Raw genomic sequence first — 19,457 nt, 5'->3', positions numbered from 1 at the left:
TCTCAGTCTAGAACATCTTCATGCCTCAATTTCCTCGTCATCATTGTGCTGAAAAATGCCTCAGTGGCCAGGCATGCACACTGTCGCCTGGCTCCTCCCACCCCAGTGGCCACAGTCCAGACGACTCAGAGCCGGGGTGTGGGCCTGTCTGTTCCCCGAGCAGAGGGCAGTGTTACCTGTAACATGAAAGCTTCTCAGAAATCGCTTCTCCCTCCTAGCCCTGAATAGTCTTAAAGGTGCAGCACTTCCCTGGAAGTACAGTAAATACATTTCCCAGTCTGCTTTTGTGCAACTAATTTCATGTCACAGTTGTCCTCTTTTTTTTTTTCTTTTTGGTATCAGGGATCGAACTCGGGACCTTCTGCTCTTGAGGCAGGCGTGGTGCCACTGAGCCAAATTCCCAGCCCACAGTTGGCCTCTTTTGTAGCAGTGTGGACTTGATTCAGTCGTTTAGTGTTATATCCTTTGTAAAGATCAGGGAGGGCAGGGGAATGGGGAAAAAATAAGAACCAAGATACATCATATAGAGGTACAAGTTCCCAATGATGAATGTCATTGTATTGTATACTTAAAATGTATCAATAAAAGATCAATTAGAGCAACTTACCTATTTTTATTAATGTATATATTTCTGCACACTTATTGTTCTTGAAAGAAGTAGAGGAATCTTATTAAAAATTATGTTATTAATATTAGGTTGAAGTATGACATACGACATCCACACATTGTGTTGGAAATTGATACAATGGCCTGTTCAAGAACACAATGTCTTTCTTTCTATGTTAAACTTCTGTCCTTAGGTAAACTTTGGTTCTTTTCTGTGGATTACTCACGTGGCTGGTGAGTTTTTGTTTTGACATTTCATATGTTTATTGCTCTTATGAATGAAGTTTTTTCTGGAGCTGATTTAGCACCTTAGTCTGCCAGAGACAAGTGATGCTGCTGCAGACCCACTCGCTGGCTAGAGAGGAGGCGGCTTCACGGTTTAACTTAAACACAACTGCCGTGAAGCACTCTTTTCCCCAAGCCACATCCCAAATTCAGTTCTGCTCTGCTCCAGCAATCACACCATGAGAAGGTCATCAATCCCATCTCCCAGCGCCACCACAGCGGGAATCAAAATTAATCACAAATTAAACTATAGCAGTTTAACCATATTTAAGCTATAGTGGTATCCAAAGGAAAAGATAGACAAGAAGGAAAATCAGCCCATTTCATCAGAGAGAAACCAGCAGAGAGAATCAAATGGAAATGCTAGAAATAAAAAATACATGGATAGAAACAAGGAATACATTTGATGAGGTCATTAGTAAACTTGACGTAGTCAAGGGAAGAATCAATGACTTTGAAATAGGTCCATAAATATTACTCAGAGTAAAATACAATGAGGAAAAAAAGAAGAAATGAAGAAGTTCTGAAAATAAAGGTGATATAAGATGGTTTCAGGCTATCCATATGGTACCATTCAATATGGATTCCACAACTGGCTATCACTGGATGTGGTGATTGTCCCTCCAACATGCTGTAGTTTTGTCTTTGGTGAGCAATTCCTGACAACCCTTTAGTGACACTTGCAGACTTTTGTTTTGTCTCTCATTTTCTACTCATGTCTGTATCCTCTCTGATTCGAACTTCTTCAAGGTAAGAACCATGGATTGTGCTTTCAGTTCTGAAGCCCCGGACCATAACTACAAAATATTATTAAGTGTCAGAATTCGCCATCTGGGATCTGTTGGATTTTTGGAACAGGAGATGGAACTACCAACAACAAAACCATGTCCATGTGTTGGAGCTCAGACACCGAGGAACTCCGATCATGCTGGGGAGGAACGTGGGGCACTCAGGCATGTGGTCCATGGCAGGGCTTTTACACAAATGGCAGCAAATGGCAGGAGCTGCAATGAGGAGCAGATGATCCTTCTTCCTCCAAGTCAAACCAAGGAAGATGAAATGTGATCCTGGATTCCGCCATTACAGCCCATGTATCCCACAAACCTTTATTTGCTTTCTTCCTTTCATCAGTTCATATTACACTCAGATTTCCATATCTGTAAGCTCTCAGCCAGTAGGACCAGCTTCCAAGGTCAGAAATGATAGCTGAGTCATAGTCCAAGCACGCAATGGAGGGAAAATAAGGTGGATTCACGATCAAACACATCTCATATGCTCTCCCACCTCACTTTCCCTCCATGATGAGATAAAAAGGAGGGATTCTAGACCATCATTATTCTATTTTTTAAAGTCCAGTGGTGGCAAAGCTATGGCATGAGTGTTATTTGTTTTTCCTTTCACATAAAAGATGTTAGTGTATGACTTGTTTTTTTCTACACTAAAACCTCAGTATTCAGGTTTAATTGCAGTGTCAGCACTTTGCAATAAATAAGTTGGTTTGGGGTGACAGTCTGGGGACTCGGTCTCTCAAAAGTTAGCCATCACTGAACCAAGGTGAGAAATACCAGGAAGAATTTTGCTTTGTAATGATGTTAAAAACATGAATTCACAATTATCCTATTAGAAGCTAATGTGTACATAGCTCATTACAGTTTGCAGGGACTTTTACAAATCATGTCTTCATTCATGAAGGTGGTCCTGTGAGGTGTGCATTTTTTTTTTTTTTTTTTTGCTACCAGGGATGGAACTCGGGTCCTTGCGCTTGCGAGGCAGGCGGTGGAACCACTGAGCTAAATCCCCGGCCCAAGGTGTGCATTCTTAATGAAGTCTTCCAGAGTTGAAGTGGCTTTTAACCAAGTCACTCTATTACTTTTGACTACTTTCCTCCCTTTGTTTATCTCAGGTGTTTGTCTTTGTTTTCTCTAAAATGTGACCTGGAGAGAAAACTTTGTATAAAAACAAAGGGCTTATTTCATATGGGTAACGAAAAAATTAATATAACTCATCTGAGAGTTGACATAGGGGAAGTATGTAAAGATGTTTCATAAGGCTTAGAAAATCTGGGGTATTTGCTTGATACATTTTTTATAAAAGATAATAATAATAATGTCAGCATTTGCACCATATTACTACTGGCATTAAGAAGGCCACTGGATTCTTCAGGAGATGCATTTCTTGATCGCTGAAGTGAACACCGAATAGTCCCCAATGACCCTTCTGGTGACAAGATGATGATCAGGTTCACATTTAACCACACTAAGCACAGACTCCAAGGGATGCTGACCGGAGGTGACTTCTGGAGTTTCTTGCAAGGAGCCCTCTGAAGGACTCAGTCTTCTGCTGTGCAGAAGCTGAGGCTAGCCCTGGGCCCTCGACCCGTACTGATGACAGTTTATCCCTTCGCCCTCTTGAGGTCCACACTGCCCTTACCCTAACCATGCAGGGCAATTTATGTGAGGTACACTGGGCTGAAGTGTTTGTCGGAACCATCTTCCTCTCAGGCCAGCCCACTGGTGGCTGCACTGAGTAAAAGATGCAGCAGGGATCTGGCAGTGCAGAGGACTCCAGAGACGGCTGGGCTGGGGCTGCAGCTGCAGCTGGCAGAAGTCCAGAGCACTGCCTTTTTGAAGACGTTTTAGCCAATCAGAAGCAGAGTTGCAAGCCGACACTTTGGTTGCTAGCTGAAAAGTCTGTGTGGAGAGGCCAGTGAGCCTGGGAAACCCCCCTGCGATGCAGCCTTTGCCTCACAGCCCAGGATGACCTGAGGAAACTTTCCCCTTAGGACTCGAGTAGGGGAAGGGCCCGAGCCCTCTGCTTATCTGGGTGGGGGCCATCTAAGGTGGGGCTAGGACGTGGAGGGCACCTTCAAGGTCCCTTTCTGGCCACCCTGTCTCCCACCCCACTCCAGTTCTGAGTGAGATGTTCTTTCCTTGCATGGCCATCGCTCCTACGGAGACCCCGACTCTCACCCCGACTGTGGGCACAGCACTGCTAGTGGGAGCCCAGCGGCAGCCTTCCCGGTATCAGGTGCCCCAGGTCTAGGCACGAAGACAGAATATTCTAATAACTCAGTCCTTTATCTGCCACTAGCGGAAACTTCTTTTTGTTGCTTCTTCCCTATTTTTGACTATTAAACTCCTTATATTCTGCTTTTAGATCTTGTTTTCTGTTTTAAAAGGAAAAAGTAAAATAAAGCATGGAGAAGCAGACAGAGAGAGAGAGAGAGAGGAGAGATTGATCCTGTCTTGGTGAGAGCTGTCATTAATGTTTGTCAGGCGCTATTCTAATTGATTCGTAATTAGAAATGGGTAAGAGGAGCCTGATGAATAAGACATTTATTTTAAGAACACTGATACTTAACACATCGAGGATTTCATGTTTGAGGCAGCACAGTACACCTCCGAGCATCCTTTGCTTGCTCCCCCATTAACACTACAGGCCTGGAAGAATGCTTCCCCACATCTTCTGTTTTCTGTCCTTGAAAGGGGACTTTGAAAGCTGCGGAAGTTAATGGATCCTTGTGCAGGATTAGGCAGCTGAGGAACTTATCAGAGCAGTGTCAGCCTAATTAATTTTTCACACACCTTCATCGAAATATCAGGAAGCAGTCGATTTCTGCTTAAGGAAGGATCCCTTGCTAGCAGGGCTAAGGGCCAGTGTTTTGCCTCTACTTTCCCACACGGTAACCTGATATTTCCAGCACTTACACAGGACAGTTACGGGACATTATGCGATGTTAACTAAGTCACATTACTCTCAAACGTGCATGAGTGAAGATCTAGATGTGAAAAGCACAAAACTTCATCCACACTTTACAGAGAAGCCTGAGCTAAAAAGAGGCTGACTTTCATTGACCCACAAAGCACATCGGCTGCAGCTCAAACCATTTTCCTCGGAGAACTCTGCTTTTCTCATGAAACCGTATGGCTCCTCAGAGGGTCTAACATAGTAAGAGTGACACCTCTGGGACAAGACTTTTCTGTCCCCTGAAAACTGACGTCCATTTATTTCCCCCTATTAAAAACTCCATTTAATTAAAAAAATAGGTTTACAAATATCACAAAGCTGTCAGACTGTACTCGAATTGCTTTTCTCTTTTGGCTTTTACCCCCTCAGGCATTCCGTCTCCACGCGAAGACGAGCTCTTCCCGGAGCAGTCTCCCTGCAGACATGGGCCCAGGACTGGGAGCCCTCATAAAAAACATCTGCCCGGAGACAGATGAGGCGCTTCAGCTCCAGTGCTGATTGGCTCCCTTCCTGGGGACGCACCAACCCTAAGACCCATGGAGACAGTCACAGGTTTTTATTCTCCGAAGTGGGTGCAGCAGGCGTGAGCTGCTGAGGGCCATTACCTTCTCCTTCCCTCTCAGTCATGCCTGTCAGGATGGCTCTGCAGACCTCGAGAGGCCTTGGTACAGCAGCGGTGCTGGTGGTGCTGGTGGTGCTGAGCAGCCCAGTGGCTGAGGGCCGAGACACTCCAAGTAAGTAGGGGTGGCTGCTCCCAGACTGGTACCACACTCTGGGGAAGGGGCTCCGGGGGACCCCTGGGCTCGGTGCCCAGGGCGGTGAGCCCCAAGATCTCAGAACAGTCTTGCCTCACAGACTGCTCTGTTACATTGTCATTTCCATCGTCTACTGCAGCGCGAGAGCAGTGCCTACCCCACCGGCTCCAGGGGCAGGGTGTTATCGAGGGTGGGCCAAAGGGAGCAAGCGGTTGTTTTTGAAGAAAATAAATTTCTTCAAAGAGGATACCGCAGCATGTGTCATTATCGGGTGCCTTAGGGTCTCGTGTAGGGTAAATGCTCTGAGGTTCTGGGTGGGGACAGGTGGACCAGCAATGTCTCTGTACTCAGTGTTCGAGGAAAAGCCTTAATCTTCCCGAGCGGAGGTTTCAGGGAGGCAAACTCCAGGTATTTGAGTAAAGCCAAGGTAAAGGGAGTCTTAACTTTACGCTTCTCTGGTTTGTGGTCAAACAGGAACTTCAGAGGGACTCGGAGACGTGAGTTGAAACTGAGTTTAGAAAAAGGAGGCAGGAAGGGAAATATGTGCTGCACACTGAGAAACCACTGCTTTCAGACACGGGATCGTGGCTTACATCAGTTCGCTGTCTTCCCAACAGCCCCGTGTAGGCTTTATGACTTTCTTTTATGCAGTTGTACTTAGGAATTCGGCGCTCTGTTAAGCAACCCGTGCAAGCAGGCAACTCTCCCAGTTTAATTGGATCTAGTCTAATTCGAAACCTTGTGCTCTTTCCATGTGACAAAAGAAAATGAGAAAACAGCATATTCTTAAATAATAAAACATACATGAAATACTGTCTTTTCACACTAAAGGAATAAGGGAAGTGCAGTAAAATGGCTTGAGAGGTAAAGGATAAGAGATATGAAATAGGTAAGGAAGCTGTCCCGTGTGACCGTGAGTAGCAATTTAGAAGGTAGAGAAACCAAGGCAGGCAAGGCAAGCATGGTCTTTTATCAGTGTTACTTGTTCTCAAGGCTCCTCCTCTACCTTTCCTTCAACAATTATAATCTTTTTTCCTTCCTTCTTAGTTTCCATGAATAAACGCTCCTTTCTGGGGCTCGAAGTGTAGGTCTCGAGTGAGTGAACAGCAACAGAGCAAGCCCGTATTTTGCTCAAGGACCAGGAGAATATGCTCTTGGGGAGGGACAAGCTTGGTCCTAGACCTTTCTGCTCATTCCCCAAACTCTCAGACTTGCGTGTCTGTCCGTCCCCGAGGTTTCCTGCCCGTGGAAACAGAACTCGGGGGGCGGGAAGGCCCTGAGGCCTGAGGGCGGGATCAGTGCGAGGTCACCGGACGCCGGTCGGGGCTGGGCGGGTGGAGCCGGACCGCGCCTTCTGGGCCCCGAGTCCGCAGCCATGGCCTGGGCCGGGCCGGGTGCCCGGGGCCTGAGCGTCCGCCCGTGCTTCCCGCAGAGGATTCCGTGTACCAGTTTAAGGGCCAGTGCTACTTCACCAACGGGACGCAGCGGGTGCGGCTGGTGACCAGAAACATCTACAACCGCGAGGAGTTCGCGCGCTTCGACAGCGAGGTGGGCGAGTACCGCGCGGTGACCGAGCTGGGGCGGCCGGACGCCGAGTACTGGAACAGCCAGAAGGAGATCCTGGAGCAGAGGCGCGCCGAGCTGGACACGGTGTGCAGACACAACTACGAGCTGGAGGAACTCTTCGTCCTGCAGCGCCGAGGTGAGGCCTCCTCCTTCGCCCGAGACCCCACGGGGGCGGCAGAACCGGGCCGGGGCCACCGAGGGGGAGGCGGGGCAGGGCGGACCCTGCAGCTCCCCGAGAGGCGCCGCTCCGCCCCGCCCGGCTCTTCCCGCTCCGCCCCGCCTCGCGCCTGCCTCGCCAAGTTTGCCAGGTCCTGCCCTCTGCCCTCTGCCCTCTGCCCCTCCTGCCCCTGCCCTTCTCCCTGGCCCCACTCCGAGCCACGAGCAGGCCACCCTCAGAGGAGGCTGAACAGGCCTGGTGGAGGGAGGGCTGCCCCGGGGTGCGATACATTTCTGTCACGAAAAATTAACTCCGTTTTTTTACATGGCTTGTTTGTCTTAAAACTAGGGTATTGAACCCAGGACCTTTGCACTGACCCGCATCCTCAGCCCTTTTTAAATCTTTCTTTCTTCTTTCTTTCTTTCGTTCCTTCTTTCTTTCTTTCTCTTTTCTTCCTGCCTTCTCTCTCTCTTTCTCTCTCGCACCAGGTCTTAGTAAGTTGCCCAGGATGGGCTGGAACTTGAGGTCCTCCTGCCTCAGCCTCCCAGAGTGCTAGGGTTACAGGGCTGTACCACCACACTGGTTTGTTTTAGAACTTTTTGAGGGAAGAGACTGTCTTGTGACTGCTGTACACTCACCTAATACCTGAATCCAAGTTATTACTGGCACATAGTGGCACTCAACCTTTGTCAAATTAGGGAAAATATGTACCCAGCCGCCTACTCACTTAGGTACAAGAGAAAGCAGGAGGATAATATGTCCTTTACAACTTTTAAAATATTCATTGTCATTTTGCTTAAGGTTTTGAAGTAAACTGGTGTTTATTTGGATCTTAATAATTTACAATTTGTGAATATAAAATGTAAGGTGAAAAGTGTTTGCTAAAAACAAAAAGAATACTTGAATGATGTAAGGCAGGGTTTTAGTTTGTTAAGAAAAACCCAATAGATGGCACCATGGAAAGAGCTAACACTGAAGTCACTAAATGATTGAATAAAACTTGTTTCAGGTTGGTTTTGGCCTAGGCTCTCTCACTCCTGCTGCTTAGCACTTTGAAAATTAGTTTTTCCCATCTGATGAGCACGTGTTTCTAGACAGTTTCCTCACCCAACATGATCTGTTGTGCTTCTCGCCCTCATTCCTTGTGCGTTAGGGATTAGCATCACCTCTGTATATATACTCAGCGGTAGTGGGAATAATAAAAACTTTAGGTTATCAGCCCACAAGTACTCAGCAAGTCCTGAAACCTCCCCAAATACACAGCAGCCGTTGTGTCCTTCTCAACATGGATGGAAAATCTAACATGAGCAAAACCCGACCAAAGCTCATTATGGGCCTGTTCCTGCCTGTTTGAAATGACGATGGGACAAAATGATGCTTTCATTTCTTTTCTTTTTTGTACTGGGGATTGAACTCATAACCTTGGGCTTTCAAGGCAGGTGCAGCACCATTGAGCCAAATCCCCAGCCCCAAAATGATACATTCAAAGGCTTCAAAACTCACTGATTAATTAATCCCTAGTCTGACTCCAGTTTATGCATGGTTGCAAAATGTTGAATTTATACCTTTTGCCTTTTTCTAATCTATATCTTAAATACCACTAAATACTTACATTTTTGCTATTTCAGTTCTAGTTTATAAAAATTCTTCTAATAACTTCCTCATGAATTTGGGCCCTCTGTTTTTACTCCTAATCTGTTTAAGATGGGCGGATTTTATAAGTCCATACAGGTGGCTCTGACTTCAGTCTGGCTCCAGGAAGGGAAGCCTGAACAAAGGCTACAGGCTACATAGTAGGAAAGAAAACACGATTCACCAGATAATGGCCCGTGGGTGTCATTTAATCAGGTGTCAAGAGGGCCTGCCAACCTCAGTAACTCCGTTATACTTACTTTGCTGCACTATCTTCTCCTCAACCCAGGCCAAACTCTGCAAGAATCTTGGAATGTTTCCAATAGAGAACATTTCAGAACAAAGAAATAATTCTTCCTAGTAAGGGGACTGAGTAGAGTAGCTAACTAGAAATTAAAGTCACTTGAGTATAAAAGAAAAACAGGTAACAAAAGAAAATGAGAAAACAGCATATTCTTAAATAATCATACATGAAATACTGTCTTTTCACACTAAAGGAATAAGGGAAGTGCAGTAAAATGGCTTGAGAGGTAAAGGATAAGAGATACGAAATAGGTAAGGAAACTGTCCCGTGTGACCGTGAGTAGCAATTTAGAAGGTAGAGAAACCAAGGCAGGCAAGGCAAGCATGGTCTTTTATCAGTGTTACTTGTTCTCAAGGCTCCTCCTCTACCTTTTCTTCAACAATTATAATCTTTTTTCATTCCTTCTCAGTTTGTTGTCTGTTAGTAGACTGCAAGTTCTAAAAAAGCAGAGACTGTGGATTGTTGTGTTCATATTTTAGATTGTCAAATTTGTGTTTCTTGACTAACTCAACCATCCAGGTACTGGAATCCAGGGTTTCCCACTGTAGTACCAGGAGCGCCTCTTCCCTGTGGGCACTGGCCACGGGCCTTACACCTCACTCACCCTGTCTTTTTCTGTCTGTTGCCACAGTGGAGCCAATGGTAACCATCTCGCCATCCAAGACAGAGGCCCTGAACCACCACAACCTGCTGGTCTGCTCGGTGTCGGATTTCTATCCAGGCCAGGTCAAAGTACGCTGGTTCCGGAATGGCCAGGAGGAGACAGCTGGTGTCGTGTCCACCCCTGTTATTAGGAACGGGGACTGGACCTTCCAGATCCTAGTGATGCTGGAGATGACCCCCCAGCGTGGAGACGTCTACACCTGCCACGTGGAGCATCCCAGCCTCCAGAGCCCCATCACAGTGGAGTGGCGTAAGGGGGACTTTGTTTTCTTTCACTGCGGGTCCCATAAGACAGAGGGCTGAGCTCCCCCTGGCCTGTCCCTTGTCTTAGATGCCACTGCTGAGCTGAGAGCCACAGGAGACTAGACCCTCTTGCCCACAGCAAGGGTGTCAGAAGGATCCTCACCTAAGTATCTTTCTAGATACTAAGGAGATCAGTGCGGCCCTGGAACTGGCACTAATGGGGATGCACTATTATGGCTGGACTTGGGTCCTAGGGCCTAGCGTTATGGATGTGTATGTGAGAGTAACAGGTGGATATGTTGGCTGGTTCTTCCTTCTCCTAAAACGTTCAGAATAGCACAATGGTGGCTAACCCATGGCATGCATGTCGCAGCAGGCACACGGAGCCCTCCCTGTGGGCACATGAGCCAAGTCACCCCAGCAGCCAACCATCAGATTTTCGGGTTTAATTGCAGCGTTGGCACTTTGGGCTAAATAAGTGGGTTTTGGGTTGCACCTTGAGCACTCATCTCTAAAAGGTTTGGCATCACTGGAATAGAGAGACAGCTTCCCCCGGCCCCTCCAGATCTTGTAAACTGGACTTCAGGTCCTCCCCAGGGACCCCGTGGGATGTGGGGCAAATCTGACACTCAGGCTTGCTTCCCAGGGGCACAGTCTGAATCTGCACAGAGCAAGATGCTGAGTGGCATCGGGGGCTTCGTGCTGGGGCTGATCTTCCTTGGGCTGGGTGTTTTCATCCGTCGCAGGAGTCAGAAAGGTGAGCTGTCTGGGGGAGATGGGGAAGATGGCCGTGCTTGAAATCCTTTATTCAGGGAGGCTTTGCCGCTAGAGGTAGCTTTTTCCTCCTGTCTCTGAGGGATGGAGTGTAGGTTGGTGATAGGAGGAGGCAGGACAACCTAGGAAGAGACACTGGAATCGGATTTTGCTGATTGAAAAGACAGCCCTGCCCCAAAGCCAGCTGGTGGAGCTCATTCTAGGACTTCCTTCTGCTCACCATCAACTCCTTTCCAAAAGCTTCATCCATTAAGAGTCAGAGTGTTGGTTTTCTTCCACTTAAAGACAGTTTCATCTGTTTCAGGAGAGTTAGCTTAGTGTGGTTGGGGCCTTGTAGAACATGGTGGGGGAGAATACAGCTCTCCAGTTACATTACATATTTTATTCCCCTCGGGGTGTGTGAGAGAGTGGCTGTTTGTGTAACAAGACGTATCTCTGTGTAACTTCCTTTTGTAGGAACTCGTGGGCCTCCACCTGCAGGTAATGGATGTTTCAGCCCTCATCCAGTGTTGGGGGGCAGGGGCACAGGTATACGAGAGAGCAGTGCATTGTGGGGTAGGTGCACCTGGAGCAACTGTTCCAGTTCATGGCCTCTTCCCTGCTGGGGGGATCAAGAATGAGAGGCGATCACCAGTGTATTAGGGAGCTCCAGAGATTTTCCCCAGAACCTGGTGGCATCTTTCTGTGAAACTGCTAGCCTGATCCCTGTCTTGGGTATCAGAGGCCAAGGTGATGGCCACTTGGTGGCACATATCGGTGGCTGCTATCGCTAGGCGTTTGCCGGTGACTTAAACAGGCTCTAGTGGAGGAAGGAAGGTGAGTCACCATCCAACTCACTAAAAAGAGTGAACCCTTCATTTTCCCCAGGAGGGTGGTAGCTGCCCACCCCGTCCAGCTGAGGTTCCGTGTGTCCTCTTCAGCTGATTTCACTTTACACAGATATTGGGGAGGTGATGGAAGTACGCCCTGGACCTCAGTGTTTCCTGTGCTACCCTGTCTCTTCCATAGGGCTCCTGCACTGACTCCTGAGTGTATTCTGACTGGGATTGGCTATCGCTCTTCTGTAAGGCCTGCCTGTTCCACCTCAGAGTCCCCGCCACAACTGTCTGTCCTCTTCTGAGATCGGAGTCCTGCAGTGGCTCCATTGCAGCTGCCACCTTAGCTGTGACTGCTCCTAAGGATCTGGGCTGCTGCCTCCTGTACTGTCCCCGGAGCCTCTGCCTGTGCACTGCGGCAGGATCTATTCAGACCCTGCGGACTTTCTCTGCTCCATTGTCCCCTACAGAGTGCTCAAGAGAAACATGGAAACCATCTGCCTGGCTCTAGAGCTTTTTTTCATAATTAAACATGATTTTGAGTTATCTGTATCCTAAGTCTCCTTAACTAAGCAGAGAGAAGAAAGCAATACAGAATGAAAGGAACTTGTTTTGAGATGACCCAACAAGCCTGTCACCAGAAGCAAGCTAGAGGCAGCGTGGGTGTCATGGAAGGGTGGGCCACGGAGATAGGAAGTCAGCTGGTGCACCTGTCACGGTTCTTAGTCTTGCTGCTCTGTGCATCGGCCTTACACTTTCCCAGCCTCCTTTCCAGGCCACTAAGTATTGTGTAAGGAAACACAGTGGAACTGTTCGGGGATAGATAGAGTGACTTCTGCTCACTGATGTTTCAGATACATCCCGGCCAGGCACAATTGATCAAAGCTAATTTTTGAGAAACTATAAAGAGCCATAAAAATGGTATTTGTCATTCCAAATAATAAAAATCCAACTCAAATTTATTTTGTTTGTTACAAGGAAACCCAATGACCAGTTGATTTCAGAAGTTACTAGACCTAGGTATTCAATGAAATCTTCAATTTTCTTGGTGTTTATCTACACATCTTTCCCTTCTGATGTCTGTTTTTGTTCCTGTATATTTTTCTTTTTTTCCATTAAGTTTATTTGTACATTTTAGGTATAAAGTGCAGTTACATTCACCATTGGGATCTTGTACCTTACGTGAAGTATCTTGGTTCTTTTTTTTCCCCTTCCCCTGCCCTCCCTTCACCCCCTCCACCCTCCCCTATTTACAAAGACTTTGTTTCCATTTTTTTCCTTTTCTCATATTTTTCCTTTTCCCTTCTTTCCTTTCCCTTACCCCTCCCACTTCCCCTGCTCCTTTAGACCTTTTCTTCCTATCTCACGATATAAAATTTACATTTTGATCCTTATTTACACTTTTAGTTTTTCACACCAGAGAAACTATTCAGCATTTACACGTGTATCCTATTTATTTCACTTTAGAATATGGCCTCAATGTGCATCCACTTAGCTGTAAATGTCTCTAGTTTCTCATTCTTTTTTTTTTTTAAGGTCATTGATGTTACTATCATTCAGAATAGAAATGTATGCAAAAAGAGAAACTTGCTTTACAATTATAAAACAGAGTACCAAAATTTCTAATTTGTATTTTATCTTTTGCAAAAATAAATCCAACTTAAAGTGGCAGACTGGGAGGGTATTTTAACACTTTCAGAATGCTCATTATTATGAAATCCTGAAAAATTCAAATCATCTGCAGTCAGAATTTTGTTACATGTTGAACTTTTCCATTAAATCTTGAGATAGCTGTACCTCTGTCATCTCAAATACAAAATGATAGCTGGACCAAAGTCATTCTTACAGTAAATCTTAACATTAGGGCAAAACTTGATATGTAAATTATTTTAGGAGGTCCTCAAAGTATAGATCTGTTTTTAAGAATTGGTATATTTTTAAAATCTCAGGTAAGTTTCAAAAATAAGAGAAGTTTGCACAATATGCAGTCATATTTCCAATCACAAATAACTTTTGTCCCACATCTTTCTGAAAAACAAGCAAATTTTAAAGTTTTAAGTGATATATGAAATAGTTATAAAATTCTCAGTATTTTGTGGTATGTAGGCTTAAAACAGTACAATTAGTACATAGAACTTATCCAATTTGCTTGTGCAACAATCCTGTCGTTAAAGTCAAATTGTTCATTTGAGAAAAAGTATGTTTTAAAAAAGGATGGAGGTAAAAGCTTTGTTTCTTTAAAACTTTTAAATATTGAGTATTTTTCCATATTCTCCAACTCAAAACTATTATACAGTGGTCACAGATAGAATTCAGAAGTTTTCAGGAAAGAGGATTAAAAACTAGAAAACAAGTTCTAGAGAAAAAAATAGGGTTTTAAAAAAAAGTTCAACTGTAAGACAGTTAAATGAAATTTTTTAAAAAAGACTACACATCCAAATGATTTTGTCCACCGAAACTAGTGACACCAGGAAACCAATGATGCAAATAATGCTTAAAACATTCTCTTCTGCAGGTCCAGAGGCTATGACACATTCTTTTTCATTTCCCTAGTGGCCTGTTTCTCAAAAAACAACCAAGTTACTAGACTTGGTTTGATGATAAGATAGGTCGTATTAAGCTGCCAAAAATTTTTTTGTGCAACTAAAATGATGAAATGATTGTCTTGCATAATCACAAGCTGACTCTCATAGCATCTCTAAAAGAATTCTAAAAGCATTACGATTTGCAGGATAGCTGTAATGAGCTGTAATGAGTGGTCCTTCCAGGGGATCTACTCTGAAGATCAGCTGATTTGGATGTTAAGGTGACATACTCATTTTAAAATAAAGTTCTACAACTTAATACGTTCATTTCACAGTCTACCATTTTAGTGGTTATCAAAACCTATCTCAGAGAGGGTGTAGACAAAGCTATAAAAGAAATCTGTCATTTTTGTCATTTTCCCATGTGCAGGGAAAATGTTAATACATAAAATGGAGTCTGGAGCTTACATATATAAAATATAAATACCCACATCATCTTTATTTCCTGGTAAGAGATTTTAGTGCTTCACCCATTCTGATAAGCCATGCAGTAACATAGTCTGAAATATATTTTACCCTAATCATATCTTCTTTTACCCCCAATGCATTTTATGCTGACCATTTAGAATTTACAAATGATTAACAGGGAAAGTAGAGGTAAATTTTACGATAAATTATCCTCCAAAGCCACCAACTAACTAATACATGCTTAATTGTTTCAGTGTTGGTCTACTGCCATGGTTTTATAGGAAATGGAAGTCAGCAAATGAAAACCAGTAGCACCATCTACTGCTAATTTTTAAAAAATCTCAGTCTTTCTGGTATTAATTTTTCTCCACCACCACTAGTCCATCATTTAACATAATTTCTCAAACTTCCATCAATTCAACATTTAAGCAAAGTTGTTATGAGTGCTAATAATACCTTGTAAATTACCACTTTACATTTCATGGGATGCTGTAATCAAAAAAGGATGAGAAAAATTCTGCTTTACAACTCTGTATAAAGAAAAGGGAGAAAATAATTTTCTTGGTTATTATAAATTAAAGATCTGAAAAGAATCTAAATAGACATTTATAAGCAAGCTCTGCTCTAAAATCAAGCTTTGATCCTTATTTTGTAAACGGCATCTTCCTCTTACATGTAGGAGCCAACCAAAGCAAAGCAACTTTATTAAGTCAGTTCTTTCTCATCTGCTCTGTTGAGTGTTTCCTTTCTTGTAGCAACCTAACACCACGTACAATGCCAGGCATCTCCCTACTCTTTGTTATCACATATAAACATATATATATCCTTGCTTCTCAATAACTGAATAAATGAATACTCAGAAATAGACACCTGAGATTCTGGCAAAGTAAAAGCAAATTCCTGTCCACATACAGTGGGAAAGTAAATCCTACTACCAAACTTTAATTTGTGGAAATATTTTCCCATTTCTACAGTGTATTACTATATAAGGGTTAAAGGAACAAGAGTAATTTTCTTATTCTCTCTATATTTGGCTACCGCAATCCTTTTGTTACTAGACTGACAGGAAATCATTTGATATGGAAGACTAGTTGAGGAATTGTGTTTCATTTCCTTATATAGATAGGACTCAAAAATCATGACTTCAAGTTTTATTTCTGAACCAGCCCACAGTGGTTACTATTACCTATTCTGTGTTCTAAAAGGTTTGCTCTAAGAAAATTAGCTAGCTTTTGTTGCCATGTATAATTAAACATTACCAGTAAACATTTGCTTCTGTCAGGCTCTCCTGTTAATTCTACTGTTGGTGCTTAGTACATTAACTGCTAGAAATGAAATGGAGAAAAAGGCAGTTTCTAGTGATCCAAATTGTAAAAGTATTAAACTGTATCACTCACTGCTCTGCTTAGTGACAAAAACCAACTTATTTTCTTTTCTAGCATTTTTAATCTATTCAGAGAAAGCACTTCTACAAGCATGTTTCTAACTGGATGAATGGTACATATTTCTAACTGAAGAAAGCAAATTTACCAAAAATGATAAGACTAAAACTGAAAGTCTGAAAGGGTATTTCTCAAGAACAAAACTGAAGTGAAAAAATTACTATTTATTTTTAAAACTAAGTTTCTGAACTTCTAATTGGTAGTACTAATCCACTAGAAAGTCCTGGCAACTAAAATTTTAACTACTGACTTAGCATTTTCATTGTTTGCTATCAGTGCAAAGAAAAAGATTCATTTCACAATAGAAAAATCAGAAGTCAAAATGCTTCAAATTGGGGCTATAATATGCAAAGAAGGTACTATACATCATTTTAAAATGACAGGAAGTACCAGCTCCATTCACTGAATGGAAATGCTAAAAAAGTGATCAGTTTTCCCCAAACAGTCCTTAAATCCATGCTTAATGTCTTTCCCTAAAATTAATAATCTATTTTTAACTTCTCATGGAAGTTGATTCCTAAAAGGAAGTCTCTAAGATTCTGTTTATAAGTAATTGATTAAAATCTTAACATCATTCTATTCAAGGGTTTTAAAACAAAACTTTCTAGAACTTAATTCCAAATATTTAATTCCATCCCTAACTCCCCATACAAACTAATCCCCTTCCCTAGCCAAAAACACTCTTCTACCCCTACTCTTCAAAGTAAGTGGTTATTCTGCAGACTTACAGCTCATTTGGCAACTGCTAAGAAACCTTACAGTTGAGCATCACCTCTGAAGATGGCAATCCTATACATAACCTGAAGTTTAACACCCACAGTGCAGTTAACATGTAGAAAGAAGCCAAAATGCAATAGATACTACATTTTAACACCCTCAAGTTTCAATATCACAGATATTAAGAATGGAAAAAGAGTTGCATATAGTACTTTAAGCATTTATTGAACAGAATATATTATTGTCAATATAAAAATAATTAAGAAATACTAATTTTTTTTGCATACCTTTACAAATGTTTCTTCAATGTAGTAAAAGCTGGAGAACACCAATTTAGGTAAACTATGGCTTTTTATTTTTGGTACCGGGGATAGAATTCGGGTCCTTGCACTTGCGCAGCAGGCGGCGAAACCACTGAGCTAAATCCTCAGCTCTACTATGGCTTTTTATCATAGATTATTTTACAGTATGCACCAGTAAGTGCCCTGGATAGTAACCTTACCATTGTTTCAAGCCCTGTTCAGTTTTGTCTGTGCTTTGCATCTCAGAAGTGAACCTGCCAAGGCACTTAAAAATAAGTTTCTTGGGGACTTTACAATGTGCCATGATTTATACAACACAGAATCCCATCCATCAGCATTTTCTTCCAGCACACAATATTATTAAAACTCCTTGGGCCAGGGATTTCGCTCAGTGGTTCCTCCATCTGCCTCACAAGTGCAAGGACCCGAGTTTGATCCCCTGTACCCCTCCCCCCAAAATCCAAAATCATGTTTTAAAAAAATGCTGTAAGCCACTAAGACAAAATTTACTCCTTTCAAATGCAGAGAATGGTTCTTGGCTCCCTCTACCAATAGAGTATGTTTTCAGATATTCAGAACAAAGAAAAGGGAACCCAGCAAACCATCCAGACCCAAGACAAAATCCAGATAAAATATGAAAAAAACCCAAACACACTCCACACAGCTTCATTTGAGGAACAGTTTGAATAGCTCTGTGTGCTTTTATCTATCCTTTGAGGTGAGCTTTTCAATCAGTTCTTGGTGTGGTGCAAGTTCCCTTCTATCAATAAGGGTGAACTGATGGACAAAAAATATAAAGTGCTTGAAAGATGTATTGAGCTGTGCTTCCTCCTGAAGCTGGATCACAGGGTCAACATGTTGATGGTAAACGTGAGCATAAACCCTAAACAGACGTTTGAGTGCAGTTTTTGGCACAGACATGAAGTTCTTCGGGAACGGAACACCAATGTTTGATGGAAATAATGTCTCGTCATCCACTGATCCTGGACCCAAGTCAAAGGTAATCAATGTACTTCGGTGCAGAACACTTAATAGGTTTCTTAATGTTTGTTCCATCTGCCCAGTGATGCTCATGTTTTGTTCCGGCTGACATGACTGGACAACTCTCTTCTGTACAGAAGTCTGTGATGGTCCCGTGAAGCATGTAGATCTGACTGAAGAAATCCACAGCGTTAACTGCAACGCCTCATTCAGATCCTCACCCTCAGGCAGCATGACAGCCATCCTGAGGCTGCCACTGCCAAGGGTGGCTTCTGCATGTTTTAAGAGCTCATACTGGTGAGAACCCTCTGGGTATTTTTCCTTAGCTTAAAAGTTTTAGAAGAGCGACTGCCAAACAAGAAGCTCAGGTCGGCCACGGACAGACTGCGAGTCGTGCAGGCTGGGGCGGCCGGGAGGCAGAGAGCGGGCGAGCAGATGGCGGAGCAGCTGCAGCAGCAGCGGCGCCCGGCCCGATGCACCCGGCATCGTGGACTCTGACAACCAGTGCGGGGCCGACTTTCTCATTCTTTATGGCTGAGTGGTACTCCATTTTATATATATATATAAAAAAAAACACATTTTCTTTATCCAGTCTCCAGTTCATGGGCACTTGGGCTGTTTCCAAGCTTTACCTATTACAAACTGTGCTGCTATGAACATGGGTGCACATGTATTGCTGTGGTATGATTCTTTTAATTCTTTGGGGAAGATACCCAGCAGGGGAATAGCTCGGTCAAATGGAACCTCCAGCCCTAGTTCTTTGCGGTATCTCCATACTGATTTCCACAGTGGTTGCACCAGTCTGCACTCCCACCAACAATGGAGAAGGGTTTCTTTTTCTCCACACCCCCGCCAGCATTTGTTATTGGTTGATTTCTTGATAGCAGGCATTCTTTCTGGGGTGAGGTGGAATCTCAGTGTTGTTTTCATCTGTGTCTCATAAATGACCAGTGATGCTGAACATTTTTTCATACGTTTATTTGCTGCTTTTACTTCTTTGAGAAATGTCTATTCATTTCAGATGACCATTTTTGAATTGGGTGTTTATATTTGGGGGTCTGATTTATTTTAAGTTCTTAGTATATTCTAGATAGTAGTCCTTTATTTGAGGAACAGCTGATGAAATTTTTTTCCCACATTGTAGGTTGTCTCTTAGCTCTGTTGGTGGTTTCTCTTGCAGTGCAGAAGCTTTTTAATAAGATGAGATCCCAGTTGTTGATTCTTTTTGCTAGTTCCTGTGCTACTGAGGTTTTGTTCATAAAGTCTTTTCCTAAGCTAATATGTTTGAGAGTTCTACCTAACTTATCTTCCAGCAAGCTTAGTGTTCCTGTTTTAATATTTAGATCTTTAATCCATTTTGATTTTAGTTTAGTTCATGGTGAAAGATATGGGTTTAGTTTTATAATCTTTGGCATATTGAAATCCAGTTTTTCCAGCACCATTTATTAAATAGGATCTTTCCTCCAGTGAGGGTG

At 43.3% G+C, this 19,457-nt stretch overlaps 1 protein-coding gene and 1 pseudogene across 1 annotated transcript; one reads left to right on the top strand and one right to left on the bottom strand.

Moving 5' to 3' along the window:
* The first annotated feature begins 5,167 nt into the window (after positions 1 to 5,167).
* Positions 5,168 to 12,099, top strand: LOC101703821 (HLA class II histocompatibility antigen, DQ beta 1 chain). Its single transcript, XM_004846864.4, has 6 exons — positions 5,168 to 5,372; positions 6,826 to 7,095; positions 9,684 to 9,965; positions 10,605 to 10,715; positions 11,189 to 11,212; positions 11,741 to 12,099. Exons 1-6 carry the CDS (start codon positions 5,264 to 5,266, stop codon positions 11,752 to 11,754), a joined length of 810 nt encoding a protein of 269 aa, XP_004846921.2. The 5' UTR covers positions 5,168 to 5,263; the 3' UTR covers positions 11,755 to 12,099.
* A 5,500-nt stretch (positions 12,100 to 17,599) lies between these two features.
* On the bottom strand, positions 17,600 to 18,240 carry LOC101711773 (MOB kinase activator 1B pseudogene; annotated as a pseudogene).
* Positions 18,241 to 19,457: the final 1,217 nt, after the last annotated feature.

Source organism: Heterocephalus glaber, unplaced genomic scaffold (assembly GCF_053883595.1).
Source record: "Heterocephalus glaber isolate CG9 unplaced genomic scaffold, H.glaber_assembly_v1.0 deba00001141, whole genome shotgun sequence".
In the NCBI taxonomy this organism is placed as follows: Eukaryota; Metazoa; Chordata; class Mammalia; order Rodentia; family Bathyergidae; genus Heterocephalus; species Heterocephalus glaber.
Note: the sequence above shows the minus strand (reverse complement) of the source record. Positions and strands in the feature narration are given on the sequence as shown.